Source organism: Talpa occidentalis, unplaced genomic scaffold, assembly GCF_014898055.3.
Source record: "Talpa occidentalis isolate TD23 unplaced genomic scaffold, MPIMG_talOcc4v2.1 talOcc4.2, whole genome shotgun sequence".
NCBI classification, from domain to species: Eukaryota; Metazoa; Chordata; class Mammalia; order Eulipotyphla; family Talpidae; genus Talpa; species Talpa occidentalis.
This window is the reverse complement of record NW_023602073.1, coordinates 136,298,897-136,316,284: the sequence shown is the minus strand read 5'-3', so window position 1 is coordinate 136,316,284 and position 17,388 is coordinate 136,298,897. Positions and strand designations below refer to the sequence as shown.

Genomic DNA, 17,388 nt, shown 5'->3' with positions numbered 1-17,388 from the left:
GAAGCAGTGTTGAGATATTCTCTTGCCCAGTTGCAGATATAATTTTAGAAGTTACAAATTACTTTTTAAGGCATAATCATAATTTAAGATTCATCAGTCTTTCCAATTTTCTAATTGGCTCTAATCAAGATTAACTGATCCTGGGAGGTACCTATAATTGGGGTCAGCCTTTGGGGTATACGTTCTGTGAAATCACATGGGGTCCTGTTCTCAGAAGGGCTCTATACCTGGCTAATGCTCTGTTGTCTCTATCTTGAAATTCTTAATAATCTTTGAGCAAGGAGCTCTGCATTTCAAATTTGCACTCGTTCTCACAAATTATGGAGCTAGATTAAATAACGTATCATCCACATAGTATTGAGGTCACCTTGGATATCATTTAACTTCTCAGTTTCCCCTTTGATAAAAGGTATAAATAATACTGTCTACTTCAGAGATAGCATCATCAGATAAGGTAAAGCTCTTCCTATAACATACATAAGGTTAAAAAAAAAAAAAAGGCAAAAAATGGCCCTCCAAAAACCAACAAAAAACGAATCCACAAACTTTCAACTGCTTCTCCTTATGCAGAAATATATTTTTTCTGTACTTCTCATGCACAAGGATGTTTTCAAGGTTATAAGTCACTCCACCCATCCCCAGGGGAAAGAGGCAAATCGTGCATGCCTCCCAGAATGAATTCCTGTAATGAGGGAATGAGGGAATGTATTTTCTCCCTGATTCTAAATCACAAATATCAGAGTAATTTATCCACAAAGTCAGGCCACAATATTTTCTCCTAACACATGTCCTGGCACAGGTCTAAACTAGTTTCAAATGTTGGCTTCCTTGGAATCCTACTCTCTACAGTCTACCTGGTCTTGTGGTGATGTTTCCCTGGGGAGTATTCAACTTGAATTTCCATTAATAAAATTCATGACTGTTTTCGCTTAACTTTAATCATTTGGACCTTCTCAAAGAATATAGGTGCCAGACATTAAGTTGACACATTGCACATTGTAGGGAACATGTGTTCTTTCTGGGGGGAGGAGAGGAGATGCTGTCAGCGAGGGACTGTTGTGACCCAACAGCAATCATCAGAGTTGGCTGCAGTAGTTAGAAGCTGCTGCCTTTAGACTGCTAGCTCTGGAAGGGGAGGAGGAACATCCCAAGTCCCACAACAGAAAATCATCATTTTCCATATTTTGCAGAAATAACCTCCAGTGTTTCTCCAGCACATTTTGTGCTTCTCCTACCAGAGTCTTATTTTGAGGATTATACACAATGTTCTGGTTATCCCTGCCATGATTACATCTTCCTTGATCCTGTGACCTCCTGGGACTACCAACCTCCCTCCTCTACTTCATTTACTAAATAGCAAATCACTACTAAAACTAGGTTTCTAGTTCTAAGTTTAAGAGGAAGCGGGAAGGAGGGAGAAAGAGAGAAAGGGGTAGAGGGAATGGTGGTTTGAAAAAAATGGTGAAGTTACCTTTCTTGGTGGCAATACCATTTTGCATTCCACCAGCAATGAATGAGCACTCGGCTCTTCACTCTACATCCTCACCAGTGCTTGGTGTGGTCAGCGTCATCATAGGTCATTTATTCTGGCTCCCTCATCTTATACATAAGGAAAATATGACCTGCTCAGGGTCAATGCATCAGTAAATGGTAAATTTTCCATTTTCCAGACACTTTTTGAGCTCCTGCTTTGTGCCAGTGTAGCCACGTCTGTGTTATTTGTTCATCAGTTTTCCATGTGCTGTTTCTACAATCGTTAAATGCATCTTTTATTTTTTCATTCAACAAACATGCACATATTTGTCCACATCTTGCTAGGATTTTGATCTACCTACTAAGAACTGACCTCTTGGCAACACTGAATCTTCCCAGTCACGAACATCGACTACCTCTTCATATATTTACATCTTATTTCTTTCATCAGAGATTTATAGCTTTTATAGATTTTGTATATACTATGATTTTTATCCAAGCATTTAACTTTTTGATGCTATTATAAATGGTATTGTTTTCAATATCAAATTCTAATTGCTCATTACTAATATATAGGATATCAATTGATTTTTGCATATTAAACATGTATCATGTAACTAGTCTATTTTTGTTAATTCTTTGGGATTGTCTAATAGATAATCATGAACAAAGACAATTTTATTCTTTCTTCTCGATCTATATATACATTTTTTCTCCCTTTTTCATTGCATGCCCTTTTCTTGATCAGTAAGTCCCCCAGTTTCTAGTTTGGAAGACACTGACTTGTCCCAGATGCTTCCTGACAACTTTGAGCTGGAAATCTTTAACCCCTGATTCATTTTAGACTTTTTCTATCTCAATCCTGGATTCTTTCCATTTCTGCCTCACTGGAAAAATTCATGTAACATTCCTTATTAGTTCCTGTTCTTGATCTCAATGAAGTTTTCTTTTTAATGTCTCTTTAAATGCACTTAATATACAGAAGATATTTTATACATCTTCATGAGTGTTACACATATTCAGGCCATTTATAATGAAGACTAAAACTACAAGGGAAAGCCATGAAATGCCTTTTTGGGATTTCTACCTAAAACTGAAGCTCTAAAATCCTACCAGTTCAGAAACATTGTCAGCCTGTGGGCAGGAGAAAAATAAATTAAATTAGATTATGTTAGCTTTCACTCTCTCCTGAGTAAGTGGCAGAAAGGTTATTTTGACAGAATTGCATAGAAGAATGATGTTAATCCTTAGTAAATAAATTCTTTTCTTTATTTGAATGGCTGAGTACCAGCTGATTTCTCTGTTGGATCTCTGTTAGAACAAGACAGGCTGCATAATTCTAGATGCTGCTACCCGCTCAAAAATCCACTCACAACTATAGGGAGTGACACCAAATGCATTTATTTTTCACAACAAAAACAATAAGGAAATTCAGGTACTGAGTCACTAGGAAAAATAAATGCACACATAAAAACAACAAAATTCCAAAGTTACTTTCATTCCTCAATACTAACCTTATATTTTAGAAAGTGGATTCTTTTCTTCCATAGTTTTATACTGCACCATATTAGTGTACAATCACAAACTTATCTTTCATAAGATTCAGTACTGATGAAACTATCCTATTCATCATTTAGTTCTAAATCTCCCTTGAACAATAATATGAGACCAGAAATAAGACACAACGTATTAAGATCAAAAAGACCTTAGTCCTGCTTAGAAGACAGCTGCTTAAAACAAAACCCAAATAGATAGCATGTCCTTCCTTGTGTTATACCCAATGAGCAGCTTGCTGCTGGTATCTCCAATATTCTTTTTTTTTTTCATTAAGCAGTGACACAAAAGAAGTACTGCTGCCATGGAAACCTACCTGATGGCCTTTGTGATGTGCTCTTTGACACTTGAATACAAGCAAACTCCACACAATAAAGGGGCGATCAGTGTTCACATAAACTTTCTATGCAAGAGCACTGATTATTAACTTTAATGAATGCCTTGAACATTGCAATCCGAGGCTGCATTATTCTTGTCCAACCTCATTATTAGATAAGCACAGGGGAAGTTGTGTTAAGATATACCTTGGATTGCAAAGCAAGAGTCAATTTAAGAGAATTTCACACTATTTGTCTTTTGTATAATCAAGCTACATAGTTCAGAGATTCATGCACTTAGACATAAACTATTAAAAGCAAGCTAAGAAGCGGAATTATTGCCAGGTGCATTTCAATAGACCAACCACACTTAATTTGTGTGTCAGATATTTCTTCCTCTACACAATATTTTCTTCAAAGGAAAATCATTCAAAGATTTAAATGTACAGTGTTTTAGATGGCTGTGTTTTATATGGCTGTGTTTTATATGTGTATTTTAAAGGAGGTTTTATTTGGTTAAATTCAGGTGATATCCCTTATAACTCAATATATTATTAAAATAAAATTATTCCATAATTTAATAATTTTGGGGAATTGTACATTGTAGTTTTTTTCCTTTTTAAAACATGGGTTTTTTTTTTGAGTTAACATTGGTTTTCAACACTGTGTATGATTTAGGGGTATAGTTCATACCTCTTTAGATATATGTTACCACATCACACTTACTACCAAGGCACCCCTGAATGCTTCTGGTCACACTCTGCTGGGTAGTATACCTGGGTGATGGAGTCACCTACACAATTCCTACCTGTTCCATGTCATCCTATCTTTGGACCCAGCAGAGTCCAGAGTAGCTGACGATGGATTTTCCTAAAGAAAAATATATTATACCTTCACAATGATATCAAGGAAGAAAATTGTAGGTGACATCAAGAGAGGTGGTGCTGCCCTACTGAGGGTGTCCAGTAGATACTTTGCTTACTATCTTCCTGGGAAAAGAGTACTGAGCTCCCTGATTTCAGCTGAGGATCTCTGGCAAAAAAAGGGTCTTAGATCCAGAAGCTCTTTCTAGCTATCCTTCTTAGGTATGGAGAGCACTTTCAATCCAACCATATGAGATGATGATCTATTGGAAAGGACTTATATGCCAATATAACATGTACCATCTGGTCTGGTGGTACCACCAGATAGCCTGGAACTACTGACTTTACAACACAAATAGATGTCACAGTCCTTGGACCCAACCACAATGAAAATTAAAATATTGTTCCTTCAAGTTATTCTCTTGACTTTCCAGCAAATGCGGATTAACAAGCAGGATTCTGATGAGTTTGGCTTGTCTGTTGCCCACTATGAATACTTTAATGGGCCACTGGCAGATATACTGCACTTTCTCACTGAGTTAGTTCACAAGTGCAAGTTTGCCCTGGCAGAGAGAGACATTTCTGTTAGATACATCTACCCGGAATATGCTTTCTAAAAATTATGAGTTTTTATCTAATAGGCAGGCAAAAAGCACCATTTACAATTCTTCATAATACGTTTTCTGAAACTCTGTATATAAATTTGGTTTAAAGTTTTGAACATTTGTTTGGGACTTGGATTGATGTGATGGCTCTTTTGACACTTTCTTGTGGTTGTTTACTCCTCTAGGGTCTGATTAGATTTGAACAGAATACTAATGATAATTCCTAGGTTCCTTTAGAGGCTGTTAAGAATTTATGAATGAATTGTCACTTCTTTCTTGCAGTGTTCCAGCAGAGCTAGAAACATAGTTAGTCCAAGCCTTTGAACTCCATTTTCTTTCTTATCCAATGTTTTCCCAGCAGAATATCATGGGGTTAAATTACTCAGTATAGTCACAAAATGATTTGAATTTGTACCTGTAAATTTATGCATTGTTTTAATTTACGTAATGTTTTTGTACGTAATTCTCAGTTTTTAAGGATGACTTACACATCTTGTTTTCCTACTGTCATGTGAGAATATCACAGCCCAAGGATACGTCATGGTACAAGGAAAAATAAAAGTGCTACCAAAGAAGGAAAAAAAAAAACTGGGAAAAACAAACTATTGAAGAGTTTTGAAAAAAAAGGATTGACACAACCAGATTTGCATTTTAACACACACTCTCTGGGCAAGTAGTGGGAAGTGGATGGGAGGCTGTGTAAGAGAGCTTGCTAAGAGGATCTGAGCATTAGGGAGTGAGCAGAGGAATGGGGACCACCAAGAAGGCTGAGGAGGAGCAGCCAGACAGAACTTGGCATCACAGGAAATGCCAAACCAATCAAATCAAGCAAGCAGTGGACCAAACAACCAAATAAACAAACAGCCAAACAAATAGGGCATGCACACACACACACACACAACCACATACATGTTCAAAGAAGGAAATTGTCCAGAGGTAAAATAAAAACAATTTTGGTGGGGAGAGGAGAGATAGAATTTAGATGGTAGTGACTTTAAGAGAGCAAAGGTCAATGGTTCTGGTGATGAACTTCTTTGACTGATTATGATTCGCTTTCTCTTGCCTCTAGGCCCTCTCCTTTCTCTGCCTTGGAAACTCAGCCTGAACCTTCATGTGACTAACTCTTATTCACCTTCAAAGGGCCAGCTTATATGTCACTCCCCCTAGGAAGCCTTCCATGATCTTCTAAGTCTGAGCTAGGAAACATTCTCTTAACTGTATAAATGGAAGTAGAGACTGTGCAGACAACTCATTGGAGGAACCTGGTTGTCAGTGGGGAGGCAGGGTGGATATAAAAGACAATGCTTTTTTTTTTTTGAAAGATTTATTTATTTTTTATACAAGAACCAGGGTACAGGCCAGTGTGCCGGAGGGTGAGAGGATTCACCAGAGACAGAGCGGGGAACAGAACAGGCACACTGACGAAATACACTGCTGAGGGGAGCAGCGGGAGAGACAGGAGAGGTCTGCCACACTGTGTGGGACCCTTGCTGGCCGGCTGGGATCGAACCCACACTGCAGAGACTGCAGACAGCTCCACAGTGTGGTGCTCAGCTGCCTGCACCACCAGGGAGGCCCAAAGGACAATGCTTTTTAAAGGTGGAGACTAGGGACTGGATTGTATTCAAATATTGACTGAAGGATCTGGTAATGAGACTGCAGGCACAGGAGAATGAAGTAATAATTGATGAATGCAGCCTCTGCAGCGCTGGTTCGATCCCCGGCCACCGGCAAGGGTCCCACATGGCGCGCAGACCTCTCCTGCCGCCCGCTGCTCCCCTCAGCAGTGTACTTCGGTCCTTCTGCCTGTTCTGCTCCCCGCTCTGGCTCTGGTGAATTCTCTCACCCTTCCGCACTTCTGACTGTACCCAGTGCTTGTATAAATAAATAAACAAATAAATAAATAAATAAATCTTTAAAAATAAAAAAACAGAACAGATTTATTCAATGACCAAGTGGACACTCTGTGGGGCCTAAAACAAACTACTCTCTCCATCAGCAAGCCCACAGTTGCCAAGTAGATTGTCCTCACTAGATGATGTGAAAACAGTAACTCAGTCTCAACAAAGTATTTGTAAAAATAAGCAGGTTAGAGTAGTGGCAAAGCAATGACTTTCTCAGGGGAATTTAATATATGAACCACAGAAGTTTTCAGAAAACTCTTTAGTATTCTTAACAGGTTGCCAAGAGACAAACGCTATGATGAAGCAGGACCAAAACCCGTAAGAAGAGCAAGGAAATATATGAACAGGGTGGAAGTGGGGAAGAGAGCAAGAAAGCTAAAGACACGGGTCTTTCTCAGAGACACTCCTCAGATAGCCAGGATTTTTGCTGTCTAGGAAGAAGAGCTTATTTGCTGAGCTGATTTGCCCCATGCAAGCATTAAACCTCAGACAATGCTGTGGAGAGGCATTAGCTCCTATTTTGCAGGATGTAAAAAGGAGGCTAAGACATGACAACTTGCTCGAAGCCTCAAAAAAAAGGGAACTGAACAAGGACTTCAAGCATTATCACCTCCACCTGCTGGAGTGGGCATTATGGGTTCCAGAGTGAAATGACATGCAGAAAGGGGCTGAGGTTAGGTTCCACCAGGACCGAGTGTTCCTGGTACATACATAGAACAACAATGGTGACTGCCTGTGTCCTTTGTGGTAGATATTTAATACCTTTTTTTTTTTCCTGATTCTTAAACAATCTTGCCTAAAGTATCACCATCCCTTTTCCTTTTTTAAATTGGGAAAGTGAGGCCCATAGAGATTGAGTGATTTGCCCAAGTGCACTGATTTTCTACTGTTGCTAAAACATGTTACTACCAACTTTGTGGCTTTAATTAAAACACACTTACCTTATAATTGTGTTGGCTAGAAGTCCAGCATTGGTCTCATTGGGCTAAAAGTAAGATGTTAGCAGGGCTGTGTTCCTTTCTGGAGCTCTAGGAGATCATCTGACTTTTCTAGCTGATAGAGGCTGTCCTATTTCTTGGTCCATGGCCTCTTTCCTCTACCTTCTAAGCCAGCAATGTTTGCTGGAGTATTTTTCATAGCACATGTCTCTGAGAAGTTCTCCCAGTCTTATCTCTCTCTGAGAACAGCTGGGAAAGGGTCTCCCTGCTTAAAAATTGATGATTTGATTGGGCCCACGTGGACACTGCATGCTAATCCCTCTCCCCCCAATCCCAAAGTCTTTAATGAAATCATATTTGCAAAGTTCCCTTGGTTAGGTGAGATGACATATCACAGGACATGGGCATCTTTGGGGACCATTGTTCTGCCTTCCACACCAAGGCTGAAAGGCATTGAAGGGGCTATGCCTTGCATTTAAGTTAGATTTGGTCTAAGTTAAACAGAAAACGCTGTTGACTCTGTCATCAAAATATTTCCAGAATCCTATTATTTCTCACACTGCCATTTTTACCACCTCGGTGCAAGCAGCAGCGTCTCCCAACTGGCCCCAAATCCATTTGCAATGCAGTAGCCAAAGTGACCCTCTGAAAACATCTCAATTCATGTCAATTATCTGCTTAAAACCTTCTAGAGACTCTCAATATCATTCTGAATTAAGGACACAGTTCATAAAATATCCTCCCTCCACCCCAGGTGTCTGGCTCACGCACCCCTTCTCTCTGCTCCAGCACACTAGCCTTCTGCTCTCCCTGCACACACTGGGAGTATTGCTGGGGCCTTGAGTGGGAGGGGGCTCTGCATTTTTATTCTGCCTTCCACTCTAGTAGTTTGAAGTAGAAGGGAAGGCAAAATCTGATTTGGGGTTGTCTATTCCCTGTCTAGGGGTAAAGAAGGGGTAGTAGGAGGATGACATCTGTCTTTATTGTCCATGTTGTATAAATGGTTGCCCTGGTTTCTCTGGCTAATTCCAACTTCCCGCTGATAAATGTCATGAGGCTGGTGTTCAGCGCTCACTTTCACGTGCGGCATCTATGCATGAGGTTTGAAGGGGTCTCTGAGGGACTTTACCGCAGAGGCTCCACGTATGGGACATTGGACTGGCTATAGCTCTACCTTTTCAACATCCCTGAGAGTTCATGCCACAGTTGCTTGTTGCTGGAAGGATCTTTCCCAGGGATTGACCTCTTAGGTAGGCCACCGTCAAGGCAGCTCAAGGCCAGCAACTTCCCTCACTGTCAAACCAGATCCACTGGTCTTTGCCACCCACAATGATGGCATCATAGGCTGCTCCACAGCTCCTCCTGCCTGTGCCCTGCCATGTCCTTGTGCTGCTCTTTCCCTTGCTTAGGTGGGAGGTGTGGGAAGGTTAAAAAGTCTGCTTCTTAAGTTACACCCCTGTCTCATCCCTGCTATTTACCCGGGATTCTGTTGGAGCATCTTCTTCTTGGCTTTGTTGAGACTACAAACTCCTGTCCCTCTTTTTCCATCAGGCTGAAGAAGAAGGATGGGGAAGGTGGACATGACAAAGGGTGTGGGTAGCTTTGGGGAAGTGGGGTTACCCTTATAAGGGGGTACCCTTATAAGTGGGGTTACCCCTTATAAGTGGGGTTACCCTTATAAGCTCCAGAAAGGTACAGCTCTTCTGTATGTGAGGTGCTCAGGACTTTCCCCTTTTAGCTTGATTGCTCTCCTCCAATGCCAGGCATTCAGGAGAATTTTTGCATATTTGTTTAGATAAAAAAAGTTAAGAGGGTAGGTAGTTATGGTGGAGTGAAAAGCTCAAGTCTGACAGAGGAAATGTCATCTCTGGGGAAGAAGATGCTGGGGAAGAAGCATCCAATTAAACAGGGATATTTTAATGTGGTCTGAAATGCAATTTTCTTAGTGAAGTGGGTGCAAATTTTATGCTAAAAATTCATGGCTAAAAATTCTTTCCAAGATTTTTTGAGCACACTCATTTATATTTTTGAGAATTTTTTCTCAGAAAATAATGTATGTTTATTAAAAATAATAATGCATGCTTTTGGCAGAAAAACTAAACTTGAAAAGATGCAGAAAAGTTTTCTATAAGAACACAAAAAATGGTCTGCAATTGCATGACTGAGGGATAATCAGGTTTGGTGGGAGACAGAATTCTGATTTAGTACCACTTAGGTTTACATCATGAAAGAAAGATCATACTTCATCTTGATTTTACTTTCATTTTTTCTGGGTTGGAAAGTTGTACAGAGGACACAGGGGGTAACGAGACTTGGAATATGGAATTTATCAAAAATCATTAGGGCTCTGAGAAAACAGAAAGCCTTATTTTGCTTTAAATAAGCTCACTGTAGTGATAAGAAATATTTATCTATAAGAAGAAACTCTCAAGGCCCATTTTCTCTCCTTCACTGATGCTCCCCGCTGCTGATTGATCGATGCGCTTAGTGGTCAGCATGTTTTATGCATGGCCCCTGAGATTTCAGGGGGGCTCGGACTGACTGAGAAACCACCTTGGGAGGGGCCATGCATAGGGCCAGAAGAAGCAGCCTCAGGACAGAAGAGACAATGATCAACCTTCTGGAATGTAAACTTCCCAGGACCTGAGGATCTCAGGATGTAAAATTCCTAGCATCTCCTCTTTCTGAGATGGAAAAGCAGACCCCCGAAGAGCAGCAATATTTTGGGGAGACAGGATTTGAGGTGCTGGGGGCTGGGGTGCAGTCAAGGAACAGAGAGGCCCCAGGAGGCCTTCCCCAGGTAAAGGGAGGACATCTCATTTTTTCTAATTCGTCAACGAGAGGACGACAGCGTCGGCAACTTGTGGTCTTACAGCTTCTTGTCTTCCCCAGTGTTCCCTCAAGATTTCCTGATGGGGGCCTCCCTGGTGGCGCAGCGGTTGAGCGCTGGGTTGCAAAGCTGCCCGCAGACTCTGCAGTGCCGGTTCGATCCCCGGCTGCTCCCCGGCCACCGGAGGAGGGTCCCGCGTGGCGCGCAGACCTCTCCTGCCGCCTGCTGCTCCCCTCAGCAGTGTACTTCGGTCCTTCTGCCTGCTCTGCTCCCTGCTCTGGCTCTGGTGAATTCTCTCACCCTCCCGTGCTTCTGACTGTACCCAGTGCTTGTATAAATAAATAAAAATAAATCTTAAAAAAAAAAAATTGCTTAAGTGAAAAAAAAAAGTTTAAAAAAAAGAAAAAATATTCCCTGATGGTTCTTTTAAACTTAAACAAGCAAAAGAGATATTTTTATATTCTTAAGGGTAGTTTTCGATTTTTAGAATGAAGAGTTTGAGTTGTGGAAAATGAGTAAAAGGAGGAGAAAGGACTTAAGGCATCATAATTAAAATTTTCAAACTCATGATGACGAAACATGATATGCTCGTGCTACTAGTGTTGAGGGGCTTCTCAGAACTGAGAACAGATATACAGACAGGCTTTCCTGTGTGCCAGGCACTGTTTTATGGACACTACCCCTCTTCAAAACCAAACCACAAGCAAAAACTTGCTCTGAGTTCCTCCTCACAGTCAAAGCAATGGTGAGAAGGGTTCATATGCACCCTGCAGTCACACATCTGGGCTTGCCCTATGATCTGGTAACAACATAGTGACTTTTCCTTGGGCAAGTCACATACTCTTTAGTTTCTTTATCTGTAAAATGGGCAAGAAAATGTTTATCTCAAAAGTTGTTTAGGAAACAAAATAAGATATTTGAAAAGTACTTGGCACATGCTCAGCAGAATGTTATTCATTAGGATTCCTCTTAAAAATTGTTCCTTTGGAAATCAAGGGAATCTCTGTGTTGTTTCCTCCATGAGATAATAAGAATCATCTCAGTCATTACAGGAAATCCCACAAATAGGATCTGGGTGGTGACGGGGTCGGGAAAGTTGAGTCTACCATACAAGGACAGAGAGATGCTCTTGATCTGGCTATCTGGGGTGGATGGGAAGAAAGTATGGTGGGCATGGAAGGACCCAGGATATCATGCTTGAGGAGGACTCGAGATAATAGGTCGGTAAATGGAATCACTGACGGTGATTGGGGGAAAATTTGGTATCCCTTGGTTTTTCATTTCTCTCTCCAAATCTAGAAAGAGAATAAATTGAGATCAAGAGGGAGATGTATGCAAATACAGAACAAGCTGTAGTCAGAAGGAGGCAGACAGCCTGGCCAGCTGCCTCTGAGGTATAGATAGATTCAGCTCAACTCTACTGAGGATTGCAAAGGAGATCCTATTTATTTTATAATTAACACATGGTAAGAGGAATGCATTCTTCCACTTTGGCATGAGGTTCTGGAATGTCCAGTGACAACCCTGGTATGCTCTCAAAAGATTTCATATCCCAAATCTTTTGCTGCTGTGTCACTGGTACTCTGGAAGGGAGCAAAAGCCAGACCCTTTTTGATAACAATGAAAATCCTTGGATTTAAATATGGAACACAAGTGAGGAGCACTGTTTAACTCTTGGCAGAGCTATGAATGCCTGAGGCAGAACCCCAAAGGAAACACTACTTTCAAACTTTCTCAGAACATATCTTAGAGAATTCATTGGATAATGCAAATACATGTCCAAACAAGTCCTGGTTTGCTCAGTGAGTGTGCAGAACTGGCAAGCATCACTTGGCATGAAGATAGTGGAGCAATACTTCAGTTTAATGAGTGACCTTGGGGGTCTATCATGAGCACTATGTGGTATTTCCTACATGTCTCCTTGGAACATGGACAGATTGCACCCACAGTGGAAGAAAAGACCTCCGGAAAGAATGGCCACAGTTCCTGAAATCTTTGGGAGTTTATTGAGACAACTTAATGACATATAAATGAATTCTTTGAAACACTCCCAGAGTTCCCAGGGTAAAACATTTCCCTTCCCACAGGTAAGCAAATAAGAGTGCAAAGTAAGGAGACTGAATTTTTAGAGCGGAGGGAAGGATGAGGTTTGATTTTGAAACTATTGTATATATAGTTTCAGGTATGTTGTAATGCTGCAGTATCCTTGGAACAACTGAGCGGCTTTGACTCTTCGGAAAGACAAGAGTCATGTGTACTAAGCACACACATTTATTTTAAAGACATAATTTCATGGTCACATCTCACCTGTGAGCCCTGATGATTTCAACTTTTTCTGTCAGAGAAAGTTAATAGTAACATCTTAGATGGTGGGGGATGAGAGCCAGAACATAGAACGTGACGAGGAAAACACACACCCCCTGTCCTGTGAACAGTGTTTCGCTGAGATGGAGAGACAGAGGGAATGAACCTGACTGCACGATCACACGCTCAGGCCTTAGATCCAGTCACGGGGTGTGACTTCCTAAATGCAAATTCTCTTCTTCCCAGATCTGGGGCACTATGTGATCCATCATGCAAAGTATGTGCAGTGCTGTACTGACCTTTATTTTTATATTTCTGGGCTGGCTCAAGCAAAATGCTCCGTAGAGACTAGGCCTCCCCAGCATGCTGGGATTTTGGCAGAATTGAGTACAGTTCTGGGGTGTTTGGAAGAAAGTTATCCAGTCCTTCAGGCTGAAAGGAGGGGATGGTGGCCCAGAAGCCGGGTCAGGAGCGTTGAAAGAGATAGATGTTCTGCAGGGAGGGACCTCTTCTGTGTGTGCTAATGTATCACAGGGCTTGGTATAATCAGTGAAATAAGAAATCCTCTATCTTAAGATAAATAATTCTGAAGTGTGAAAACATGGTAAGAACTGAAATTAATGTGAAATAAACTTATCAGGCAAACTCTTTTTATCAGATAAATCTGGCATCTCATACATGGGACTTATTTGTGCCCAACAGACCAAGAGGAGATTTCTTGTGATTTATTTACTCCAGTTTTAAAAAACAAAATCATTAAATGCATTTTAGACACAAGAGCTAATTCTGGAATAGGTCCTAGTCTGAATCAGGAAAATGCACATTTTCATTTGTTTCCTAAGGTTTAAAGACATACTCCTAGGAGAGGTCATTTCTTCTGTCCTCATTTGCATTTGCTGTGACTCCCCCACTCCCCAACAAAAGCAACAACAACAACAAAAAAATCCCAAGCAAAAAGCCCTTAAGCTATAAAATTTATGTCCAAGAAAAACATTTAGTTTGAAAAAGAGTTGAAAAATGTAGCCTTGGAAGAACCACTGCTTACATGGGATTGTTCAACAAATTCCTGTTGTGTGAGGTTTGGCATATACTTTCTAAAAATATAAGCATCTGGGGAAATGAGACAAAGCCCAGGTCTTGGACCAAATGAGGCACGCAGTGTGAATCTGTTAGTGATTATATCCATAATGAAATATGTGCCCAAATTTAGCAGTGCAAAACTTAATACAATACGAAAGCCTGGAGGCAGCGTCCTTACCATAATATATAGCCCACGGAGAAGGTACATGTGGCAGCGAGTCCGCTGCTCCTGCTGGGATATGCATGGTGGGATGTCCTCATCTCGATTAATATAAAGGGCAGAACTGTCGTGTGCTGAAAAAGAACACAGAGCAGGTGACACAGATTCTCATCGTCATCCCTTGACAGTTGTTTTTGCTCCAATAGAAGGATGGATGGAGTCAATTCCTAGGAAATGAACCACAGCAGAAAACAGCACAGCATATGTCTTGCCAAGAAGGTAGACTGGACATTAAAAATATGCAGCACATTTGTGGCTCCATTGGTAGTTTCCTTCTGTATCTTAATTTTTGAAATTTTATTTTATACATGCTGGTTACAAGAAATTTTGGTAATACAGAAAGACACCTAGCAAAAGTAATTGGAACATAAGAAAGGAATAAAAATAACCATGGTTAACATTTTGTGATACATCCTTCCACCTGTTTTCTTTATGCACATTATTTATATATAGTTAAGTTCATCTTGTGCATAAAGTTTTGCTTTGGATTGCAGTAAGAGACTTTTTTTTTAATAAATCTGCTTTTTTTTTTTTTTAATGAAGTGCCATTATTTTACATCCTTGTTGATTTTTTTTTTTTCACAATATAGGATTTCTCTTCTCAGGAGTAAGAGAGTTTTGATATGTCATTTTAGAAATCCTTCTAGAATATCAATCCAAGACCATTGCTGCTTAAAAGTCCATTTTTAGAGGTACCAAAATTTATTTAAGTGGTTCCTGTTCTTGAACCTTAATTAGTAAAAATTTTTTAATTTTTCATTAATTAAAAATGTCATGTCTTTTGTAGAAGTCTTTGTCTGAATGTCTGAATGTAAAATTATTTTTTTATTCTCAAAGGTTATGCAAGATTTTTATGACTATTGATACATAATGCTAAATTAAATGTGTACTAGCACAAGTTAGGGAAAAAAGGCCAAATTAACTTCCAGAAAAGTTCTGGCAGTTTGTAGTAGCAATGCATGAATTTAGATATGATGTTTGCAGCTGGACTCTAAGAAGCTAGGGTATTTTGGTATTTTGGACACCGTGGTAATTCTGGGTACTCACATCAATGGCCAAGGATCAGGATGAAGTTTATCTCACCATATGGTAAGAAGAGAGGAATGTCAAGTACTCTTGGTGTGAAATTTGCTGGACTGATTATAAGGGACAAAGAGCTTCTCATGTAAAACTGGGTCAGGATATAGATTGCTTTCCAATGTTGGAGAGTTTCCCGAGAATAAGAAGATGGTAGAAATGAAAAGTGATCCAGCCAGTTTGAATCCTATTTAATACCTCCTCAGTGGCCATGAAGGAATCTTGGGTTCTGTACTTGCTGTATTGTTACATATTCAAGGGAAAGGCAGGGAATTTAATGTTATGATTTCAAACTTGAATGTGTTGTATCAAAATGGAACCAGGTAGAAAGTAGGCCTTGGCAGGAAAACACATGGGGGTGGAGGGTGGTAGTTATCAAGGTGAACATTGTGGAGTAGCTCATTACTTTTGTAAGAAATATTAGGACAGTGGAAATTCTTTGCCATAAATGTTCTCTTCTGGGTAAGAAGACCTTGCTCTATCAATATATTAGTAATTAGAGTAGTCCCAGAATGTCAGGTGGATGATTCTATATTGGGGTAGCTTTATATTTCCTTCTTTTGCTTCTGTTTGGTTTTAAAACAGTTTAATTAGCTCTGAAGGGAACCATATAAAATGTACACAAGTGCCAATACAAAGACAGTATGTATTTTAAAGATATATTTCAGTGTCTTTTTTCCCACTAAAATCTAGTCACCTCAGGAGATACTGGCTTGGGATTTCACCAACAATTTGGGATGCCAACAAAAGCTTTACAATGGGGTCTCCCCGGTGGCGCAGCGGTTGAGCGCTGGGTTGCAAAGCTGCCCGCAGCCTCTGCAGCACCGGTTCGATCACCGGCTGCTCCCTGGCCACCGGAGGAGGGTCCCACATGGCGCACAGACCTCTCCTGCTGCCCGCTGCTCCCCTCAGCAGTGTACTTCGGTCCTTCTGCCTGTTCTGCTCCCCGCTCTGGCTCTGGTGAATTCTCTCACCCTCCCGTGCTTCTGACTGTACCCAGTGCTTGTATAAATAAATAAATAAATAAATATTAAAAAAAAAAAAAAAAGACTGACAGGCTGCCTGTGACGGCTCTTCAGGCTTGCCTGTATTTAAAAAAAAAAAAAAAAAAAGCTTTACAATGATGCATTCACGCAAAATTCAAATACATAGCTAGCAATGAGGCGAAATCATTAAATCTTACACAGAAGAAAAATCCCTGTTCATCAAACTTTCACACATAAGATAATGAACTCTGCTGGCCTGTGTGAGCTACAAAATGATGTCAACATAATTTTTGACTTGTCAATATTTAAAAATGTCTGAAATCTACCCCTTCACAGAGTAGACAATCATCTTTTTTTTATAAAGTTATATAAGTCCAACTAATTAATCTGAATGCTCTTAGTCATTCAGTTATCATTATTTCACTTAGCTTACTTGCTGATTATCACATGTGATATCTGGAAGAGTTAGGATGTAATTTGCTGATGCCAGGCAGAAAATCTCTTTGAAAAATGATCTCTCTAGATCACTTCATCATTGGCATCACCACCATTAAAAAGAAGCAACTTGTTCCTTCAGGGACATAACCACTGACAAAAGATTTTTTTTTTTTGTCTCTAGCTGTGCCTATGTTAGTTGGGCCAGTGACAAATCTCAGAAGGGTACCAGCTTACTGTTCAGAATTTTCAGGCACGAAAGAATGTGTATCTCCCTCTGTAAAAATTTATAATATAAATTATGTTTACTGATAAACAGTACATATTATCAACCATAAAATCGTGTGGAATCTTTATAACAGATAATAAATGTTGCCCGGCAGGTGGCTCAAGTTTCATAAACTAAAAAATTGGCAAAAATCTGTGAATGGTCCTGCTGAATCTCTAAGTAATCATTAACTTTTAATTGTTGTAACTCAAAATCTGTGGCAGTGAGAAGAACCATCATTTTAGAGCTTCAGGTATAAGAAAGCCAGTTCTTATCCACACCCCCAGGCAACACCGCTTCACTGACTTAAGAACCAGGAAGGACACATTCAACTCCATTCAATGCCATTAGCTGAGAAAGAACAGTCATCTTACGTTTTGTTCACTGTGGTATTTGAAGTACTTAGAAAAGAGCCTGGCACATAGGAGGTGCCCAATAAGTATTTGTGGAGAGAATTTAATCTTCAAAACAACATCTTAAGGGGGAATTATCAATTCACTCTGCAGATGCAATAGCACAGACTCAGAAAAGGTA

The 17,388-nt window shown here is 40.1% G+C and overlaps 1 protein-coding gene across 2 annotated transcripts in view; it reads right to left on the bottom strand.

The window, feature by feature from the left end:
• Window positions 1-17,388, bottom strand: part of AIG1 (androgen induced 1) — a 219,048-nt gene that overhangs the window by 22,350 nt on the left and 179,310 nt on the right. For both annotated transcript variants that reach the window (XM_037520494.2, XM_054697896.1), the window contains exon 4: window positions 14,047-14,162. In XM_037520494.2, the coding sequence (XP_037376391.2) occupies window positions 14,047-14,162 (116 nt within the window). The remainder of the gene's footprint in view (window positions 1-14,046; window positions 14,163-17,388) is intronic.